Genomic DNA, 9,232 nt, shown 5'->3' on the forward strand with positions numbered 1-9,232 from the left:
ATATTGAGTCCTGCTCACAGGGGGAAGATTGAAGGTCTCCAACAGTGGCAGATACTCCATCCTGCAATTAGACCACCCAATTACCTGTTCCCACTCACTTTTTGGTGCTAGGTTGGAGGCGGCCCCTTTGCACTGCCATACAGGGGGTATTTGCAGACCTGAGCTCTGCTCTGTGCAAGTCTTGCACAGACCTCTGCATGGCCCCTGGAAACCAGACCTGCCTTATTGCACAGTGGTAATGCATCACTTCTGCTGTCAGAGGCACCTGGGGAGGCAGCAGCTGGATTTAGGCCTGAATATGTACTACACTGATTAAACTATATGTGTGCTAATGTTATACACGTTTACATTTAAGAAGTTGGAGCATCTTTAAGCTGTACAATACCATGATTTTTAATGAGTGCATCATTTGAAAGCAGTGCACATACACAATAATTTCTTAATACATCAGTAGCTATGACACAATTGTAACCAGCTAATCCTACCAGCTCTGTTACACTGCCAACTAACAGGAAAATGTATATAAATGCTGCACTGTAACTTTAACTGAGCTTTGTTGTTAGTATATTTTAGTCACTAAGCATATGGGAAAAGTGTGACTAGGTCTTATAAATACCAACTTCAGAAGATTTGACTCAACATGTTTTGAAAACTGTCAGCTTTTGAAGTGTAACCATTTTTTTTCATTAGGGCTATTAAGAAAGTTATATCTCCACTCCTATTCACAACAAGAAAAACGATCATCTTCACCATTCCTCAGAGAAACAGTGTTATTGATTGATGTTTGTCTAATGAGAATCTACATCAATTTATATATCCTAGTTTTAGAAACAAAAGATGATCTGGATATTTGATATTTGACTATTTTATATTTTTATATAGTAAGTTTCATCCACACAAAAATCAAGCAGACAAGACTGTTTGTGCAGTGCCTAGACAGGAGTGGGCAAACTTTTTGGCCCAAGGGCCACATTGGGGTGCTAAACTATATGGAGGGTCAGGTAGGGAAGGCTGTGACTCCCCAAACAGCCTGACCCCCTCCCCCTCTCTGCCCCTCCCACTTCCCGCCCCCTGACTGCCCCCCTCAGAACCTCCGACCCATCCACCCCCCCTGCTCCTTGTCCCCCATCCACCACCACTGCCAGGGGGGACAGCAGGGTAGGGAGCAGGAGGCTAGTCTCCCAGGCCAGAAGCTCAAGGGCTGGGCAGGACAGTCCTGTGGGCCAGATGTGGCCTGTGGGCCATAGTTTGCCCACCTCTGGCCGAGCACAGTGGGCTCCTAAGCGCTACTGCAATATAAATTAATAATAGTAGACAAGACCACAAAGTTTTGCAGTTTCAAAATCTTATGTGCCTGGAAATATTTTTATAAACTATATTTCAAGTCTGTCAATTTTCCTTGTGGGGATAGGAGAGAAGTGAAATGGGGAAAAAATGCAACCTTCCCCTGAACTGTGTAGGCATGTGAACAAGGGTGAAACTGAAAAGAGCCAAATTAATCTTTTTAGTCTCATTGTCCAAGTTAAGATAAAGAGGATTTTTAAAGGCAAAATAGTGAATAATATGTTAGCTTTTTATTTTGAAAGTAGTATTAAGCTAACGTGACTGTTGAGGGGTGAAAGTAGGGTTTTTTTTTTTTGTTTGTTTTTGACAGAACCCCCTTAAAACTATTAACACCGAATTGAGGGTTTATAGTGAAATAACATCTGATCCTTAAGTACAAGGGGGAAAAGAAGTCTGAGCATTTTTTGAGAAGATGTAGGAACCTATCATAAATCTATGTATTGCACATAAAAATAACCATATATTCTGTTACTAATAGGAACTGAGAACTTTATATTATAGAACAGTTTGCTCGGCTGAAAATGCCAGTTCCTACAGAAAGTGGCTCCAAACACACATCCATATTTCTACACACTATGGTTCCTCTTTTCTTCTTTCTTAAAGCCAGTCCAAGGGCTCCTTGCTACATGCAGAGAAAGCAGTGGGATTTCAGGAGACTTTAACAGGCATATTTAGGTCCCATATAAAAGGAAATAAGCTTAGCGGTGTTACTAATGCTCTCCCGTTTTCCTTCGCCTTGGGAGATCTGTCTTTTGAAGGTTGTTAAAGATGTAGAATTATAGCCTAATCTACACGATTTAAAGCCAGATAGTGATTTCTTTTTCAAATGTGTTCAGAAAGGTCAGGCTGATTTTCATCCAGCAGGAGAGTATTCCATGCAAAACGATTTTAACAACAATAATTTATGTGTAGGGAAGGAGATTTATACCTGGCAGTCTCTGAGCATTTACACTGAGTACTGCATTATTTCTGCTGCTTTTGAACTGAAATATGAGATCTGATTCTGACTCACAAAATATGAGATCTGATTCTGACTCGGACCACAGGGCGAGGGGGGAATATCAGGTTGCTATGAAAGCATAGGCTCTTTTAATGATGGTTTATTTATTTAGAATGGAGTAAGGGAGTGAAGCGGAGCTACAACGTAAGTACTGCAGGTATAAAACTAGCAGGCTTAAGATTCATTAAGCAAGGCACTCAGATCTCCAGTAATATATGTAGATGTCAAAGTACTTAGCTATTCTTCACTAAAAATCTTGTAAAATGTTGGATTTTGCTCCTGCTCCATAATATACAACCCCTAGAAATCTAGAGCACCCTACTGAAGGAAAAGGAATGAGCGTGATGGGTTAGGCTAGGCCAAGGAGCTAGTGTGGATTTGAAAATCCCCATCCCTCCCGTCTGAACACTGTGCCGCTGGCCGCAAGGCAAACCGAAAAGAACTGGACCCTGCCTGTGCTTGGATTTCACGGGTGCATTGGATCTAAAGCTTGATCAAGGCTGGTTCACAAACCGGCGCCCGAGTATTGTCCCCCGGGATGCTCTTTCCCCCTTTGAAAATGACAGGGGAGAGCAGCCGCGGGTGGGGGCTCTAGGGGGAGGCCCGGCATTCAACCAGCTTGCGAAAGCTCTTCCGGAAATTCTCGTCCAAGAAGGCATACAAGAAAGGGTTGAGGCAGCTGTTGGCGTAGCTGAGGCTGGTGATGAAATAGGAGATGCCGATGACCAGGGGGGTCTGCGGGAGGTCCGTGGTGAGGGCCACCACCGTGCTGAGGTGGTAGGGGGTCCAGCAGAAGAGGCACACGGCCAGGATGACCAGCACCATCAGCGTCACTTTCTTTTTGGCTTTGTCCAGGGCTTTGGCGTGGCTGTGGAGGCGCACGCGTCTCAGCTTGGCCAACAGGGCGGCGTAGAGGACGCAGATGGTGGAGACGGGGATGGCGAAGCCCAGCAGGAGGGTGTAGAGGCGGCTGGCTTTCCACCAGAGGCTCTCCGGGCTGGGGAAGACGAAGACGCACTGGGAGCGCCCCTGCTCCCGGTGGAGCTTGGCGAACACGGCGAAGGGCGAGATGACGATGGAGACCAAGGCCCAGACGGCCAGGCTGGCCAGCTTGGCCGCGCGGTAGGTGCGGTAGGACGCCTTCCCGGACCGGAGCGTGGCCACCACCACCAGGTAGCGGTCGATGCTCATGACGGTGAGGAAGTAGATGCTGGAGAAGGTGTTGTACTGGTCGATGGAGATGATCAGCTTGCACATGAACTCGCCGAAGGGCCACTGCCGCAGCAGGTGGTCGGCGATGTTGATGGGCAGCACCAGGGTGAAGAGCTCGTCGGCCACGGCCAGGTTGAGGATGAAGAGGTTGGTGACCGTCTTCATCTTGGGGGCCCGCAGGATCACGTAGATGACGGCGGAGTTGCCCGTCAGCCCCACGGCGCAGATGAGGGAGTAGATGATGGGCACGGCCAGGTGGAAGTCGGGGAGCAGCTGCGGGGCGGAGGCGTTGGGCCAGGGGGCCCCTCTGCCCGCGCAGGGCGCGCAGGAGGCGTTGGGCTCGGAGTGCGAGGAGAAGTTAGCCATGGGCTGCGGTGGGAAGGAAAGACCGGCCGCGGCTCCCCCAAGGGAGCGAAGTGTGGGCTGAATCCCGGTCGCCCAGCTCGGCTCAAACACCAGGTCCAGGGATATGTCACCGGAGTCAGATCTCCGGGCTGGCGGCTGCCCGGGGTGAACCTGGACGGCGCTGCTTCTTTGGCTTGGATTTAGACCTTGAACTCCGGCTCTGCACAGGACAGGTCTCTCGTCATCCCACCTCTTCGCCCATCACTCCTCGTCTCCTCACCGGAGCTCCTTGCAGGGACAATGGAAAACACACACTTAAGTTCAGGCTTCCTCACCAAGAGAAATGCCCATTTTCAGAAAACATGGAAATAGGCACCTCACAGCCGAAGCACCCTCCACGTGCTCCGTTTCACCTCTTGGGGTGGGTTGCGTTGTCACTGAGCGACACACACACACACATACACACGATAGTTATGAAGCACATTTACAAAGAGACAATGCAGAGCAGCAGACCTCAGGGGCATGTCATCTAAAGGGGATCCTACCGGATTCCTTTCTCTTTCTCACCCTCCCCCGCCCCTTTCTCTCCCCAAATCTAACTCACTCACACACTCCTGGAATTGCGGATCTGCTTCTGTGTTTGTTGAGCTTTGAAATTCCTTCTTTTCCCTTACCTTAGAGCAGAGGGTCTGCTTTCCTTCTGCGGGTCCTTCTGCAGATAGTGGGGGCTGAAGGCTGCCCGGGAAGCTCGCGATCCCGAAAGCGCCTAGGTGCTGAAATGCTGGACAGCTCCCCGGCAACTGACTCGATGAACAGCTCTGCACATACTTGAGTCCTGGACAGCTCCTTTTGGATCTCTAGTCACCACTTCGCTGCCTGCAAACGGGAACAGAGCGCAGGTGCGATCTCAGCAAATGGGCACCAGAGCTTCCTGCTAACAGGTCAAACTGAGCATAGGGCAAGGACACAAATGTATTCATTTCCCATGACAGGTTCGCTGACGTCCTTGTTGCAAATAAGCCCACTTCGGAGCACAAACAAACACAGACCCTGTCACGCCTTTTGTATTGTAATTGATGGAAAGCATGATCAGTTGTTTGTTTTTAATCACCTGCAGCCAGAGTTCAAATACGAAAAGCCCATTCGAAAATACAGGGAAGAAATCCAACTTTCTCCTCCTCTTCTCCAGCCTGGTTCCTTTCAAAGTACACCCTTTGAAAAGTTGCATTCCAGAGGAAGTGGCTCAGCCACCGGACTCTGCCCAGTGAGTCATAGTGGCTGATAGGGAACCTGTAAATATGCAGCAACGACTTTACAAGGAAGACTAGAGATGCCTCTGGCTTTGCCTTTCCTTGTCTATTTAGATCTGAAGGGGAAGAGTCTGGCTCATACTCTCTTTCTACAGTTCCTAGCACAATAGGGACCCATACTCAGTTGGGACCTAAAGGAGCTTCTGTAATGCAAATAAATAATAAGAGATTGACCCAAACTAAAATCGCAGATGAGAAGTCTGAAGTAGTTCAAATCCGATCTGAGATACATGTAGCTCCTGTCCTTTTAATGTCCAGGGCTTCTCTTGAAAAGCCTGGGATCCCAGTATCTTTGAACTTCGGTTTCAGGGTATTCAAAATCAGGATCCAGTCACTTTTAAGCCCTTCACTAATAAAAAACAAACAAACACAAACCACCCATTGTTTTATTGCTCTGTCTTGGATTTGTGAGATACTAGGATGTCTTCATATGCTCAGGCTGAGAGCTGGTGGAGTATTTTTACTATTTCCTATTAAAAACTACACAAAGGTATAATAACCTTAAAATTCCCTATGAAATGTATAAGCCTGAATTTTCAAACAGGAGCACAGTCCATGCACATGGAGAGAATACACAAACACCACTTGTCATGGGGCCAATGGTCCTTCAGAAGAATTAGGGCCTAACTGTCCCCTGATGACCCTATAGGCTACACGTGGGAGCAATAAAGTGCTCCAGCTGGTGCCCTTTAACTAATTAGTAATGGAACAGCTGAGCTAGAAAGAAGTTGCTTGAACAATATAAAAGAAAGCTAGAAGGGGAAGAGAAAAGCAGCTCCTTTGAGTGAAGTCCTGTAGTTTCTACAGGTTGGAAGGGGATGGGTGGCACAGAGTGGACAGTGGATTTTCCAAGGGTCCCTGGGGAAGAGAAACAGTGATGGAATTCCTCTCATCAGGCTCTGGAAAGAGAGCTAGTGTAGGTCTCCAGACCAGAGATTGCTAGAGGTTGAAACTGGTTTCAGGGAAAGGAGGAAGAAGGAGAGTGGTCTGGTAGAAGAAACCTACAGGGAGCAGAGTAGGCTCTTGTGGAGAAGCCCTGAGTTAGGGCCTACATGAATAGAAGAAATCCGCAGGAACCAGGTGAGGCTTCCCTGGAAGAAGTTCTGCAATGGGGCTCGTGAGTGGGGAGCAGGGAAACCACAGAAGTAAACTGCCAATATCCCTGGGGAGAGGATAGCCTGGTAATTCCTCCTTGATAAGTAGTTGGACAAGTGTTGACCTGAGAGCAGTTGAAGAAGTATTATTACTATGGATTTCTTAGGCCTTCTGTTTGGACCTTTTTGTTACCCCAGAAGTAACAGGGGTACTCTCTGTTCCCGTTTGCAGGACTGAACTTTAGGTGACTTAGCTGAAGACCTAAGCCATGGAAGACGGTGCTTGCTACAGGTGGCAAGTACAGCACCTCACACCACCTCTGTGCTTTAAACCCTGTATGTGCATGTAAATTAGGTAAATGTCTGCCTTAATATTTTCATAGATTTCACCCAACCAATATTTCACCCAAACAGTCAGCATTTCCAAACAAGGCCCACCACCATTCTCAGCACCCACAGTCAATATCAAAGCTAGCTGAGGTTTCATGCTACAACTTCGATTTCACAGTCCCTTATGCCCACAAAGTATTACAGGGAAGCTAAAGCTCAAAGAAGACAACATGGGGTGATCTCTGGCTGACATATCACTGCTATATTAGATCATGAAACATAGAAACTTTGAATTACCATGACCAATATTTACTTTTAACTAGAGTGTATATAGAGAAGAGCCATTCCTCAGAAGATAACGTAACTATCACTATCAAGTCATTTTACACTGGTGAACCTGTCTGGCATCAACTCTGTCTTAGTGATAAAAAGCAAGAACCCTAACCACAGTAGCATCTACTCCATGTTTTTATCTCACCTTCATGTTGTAGTAGTAATGCCAAATACGAATACATCATCCTATGTGGTAAGTCTGAGTGTCAAATATCCAATTACTCTTACAGCATAGGGAGTGGAGACAGAAAGTATTATAACTTGGAGATAATCTTTGGCTATCTGAAATAATATCTTCAAAGATTTGACTGAAATCTATATAATGGTCAATGGTAGAAATCAGATAATATCTTGCAGCTTTCCAGATCAGCACTGAGAGTGTTGCCTGCTGTATTATTCCAGTCCTGCTGTCTTGGTTGTTTTGTTAGAGGAAGATGCTAGTTACTGATGTAACATATATTTAGCATTTTGCCAAAGGGATATATTTCACATCCCTGATCCATCCAAATGTGTGCAGAGAGAGCTGTATTGAACAAAAGCTGTTTGACCTGAATTATCTCATGCTCTGCTAAGTAATGCAGCTAGAATGTTAGGATATCATAAATATGAAACTTCATAACAAGCAAACAAACAAGCAAAAACCAACTTAACATTAAGATAAAACTACCACTGCCTCATTGTACTTATGCTTTTTAATGTGTCCTATATTAATACAATATATAATATACAATATGTTATACAGAGTACATAGATTTGGCTTGTTTTATGGTTCTTATTGAGAGTGAAGAATCAAGTGAAGTTTGAGGAAAATCAGTACATTTACACATACCGTGACACTACTTGTGGAGAACTACTCTGTGTGTTTGTTGCAACACAAAGTTACATTTTCTTCACAAGTGAGCAGACAGAAATGTCACCAAATTGACCTGAGCCAGAACCTAGGTTTCTTGACTCTCAGTTCTAAACTCCTTCCCATTAATCAACGATGCCTATTTCATCTGTATCTTTGCCATCTACAGACAGGGAAAATGCTTTTTACCTAGTGTGGGAATAAAATTTCCTGGTATCAATTCCTGTGCTCATTCCTCCATATCCTATGACTTCTGGGGCAGTGCATCCTCCTCCCATTCTCTCCTCTTTCTGATCTAATCAAGAGGGTCTGTTTGCAGGATCAGAACGTTCAGTTAGGTTTTTGCACATTTTCTGTGCAGACTATATAACATAAAAGGTTTTCTTTCTTCTTTTGTTTTGGGATTATTTCTTTCCTCATACAGACCTCAGAAATAGCCAGACTGACTGCTCACCCCTCCCACAAAATTTCATCACTCTTCTGAGACCAAGCATGAAAAATGTCACCAAAAAAGAACCAATGTTCAAAAATAATGACTACATGATAAAGGACAGTTATAGTGTAACTCAGACAGTCACTGATCTTGTCATGAAATCCAGGTGGGAAGACACTATTGACTTCCCTGGAGTTCTTTGTGGGCACAGGAGTTTGTGCAGAGTCAGGGCCTTAGTGTGCAATAGTAACACACAGTGTAATAGAGTGGCTAGGTTGTGGTCTACAAATGCCTATGAATTTATCACTGAAAATATTACACACTTTATACTAGAGCACAGAAATTAATTATTGAATTGGAGATCATGTTAGACAATAGACATTCACATGTAATTACCAAAAATGAAGAAAAATGGAAATCTGTACCACTGTAAATTGTTTCTAGTTATATTATGCCACTAAAGCGAGAGACTAAACTATAATACTATTTTTTTAAAATTTACTGTTTCAGGGGACATAGTATAAATCTTCTTAATTGCACAATACAAAATACTGGTTAAAATGATTCTTCATAAGGACAGTACATGGAACAGTAATTGCCTTTGAGACAGCCCAGAACCTCTGGTGAATAATGCATGGCTGAGCAAGTCATCCAACAAGCTGCTGAAAGGTGGTGTTCAGGGCAAGATCATGCTGCATAATGTGATCATTATGAATGTGGTGATACTTAAAAAGATGCTGCTGTTTTCATGGACCTGCCCTCTGACTGATGGAATCGATATGGTGATTTATGCATTTTTAGCATTTTCCATACTTCCAAAACGCTGGTTATCCCAGCCTGTGGAAATACCAGCAGAGAGTGTCTGCCTGGGAAGATTTTTGGAAACTGTATAGGTAGAATGAAGTAGAGAAAGCTTAGGGTATCTTTAAATCTCTTATGTACTTCTTAAAAGAGGTGTTTAACTTTAATTGAACCTGTGTG

At 44.9% G+C, this 9,232-nt stretch overlaps 1 protein-coding gene across 1 annotated transcript; it reads right to left on the bottom strand.

Annotated features, from left to right (window-relative positions):
• Positions 1-1,128: 1,128 nt before the first annotated feature.
• Positions 1,129-5,141, bottom strand: NPBWR1 (neuropeptides B and W receptor 1). Its single transcript, XM_027826520.3, has 2 exons — positions 4,576-5,141; positions 1,129-4,189 (listed from the first exon to the last, which is right to left on the bottom strand). Exon 2 carries the CDS (start codon positions 3,920-3,922, stop codon positions 2,936-2,938), a length of 987 nt encoding a protein of 328 aa, XP_027682321.1. The 5' UTR covers positions 3,923-4,189; positions 4,576-5,141; the 3' UTR covers positions 1,129-2,935.
• Between the last annotated feature and the right edge of the window lie 4,091 nt (positions 5,142-9,232).

The sequence above is a fragment of the Chelonia mydas genome, chromosome 2 (assembly GCF_015237465.2).
Source record: "Chelonia mydas isolate rCheMyd1 chromosome 2, rCheMyd1.pri.v2, whole genome shotgun sequence".
Taxonomy (NCBI): Eukaryota; Metazoa; Chordata; order Testudines; family Cheloniidae; genus Chelonia; species Chelonia mydas.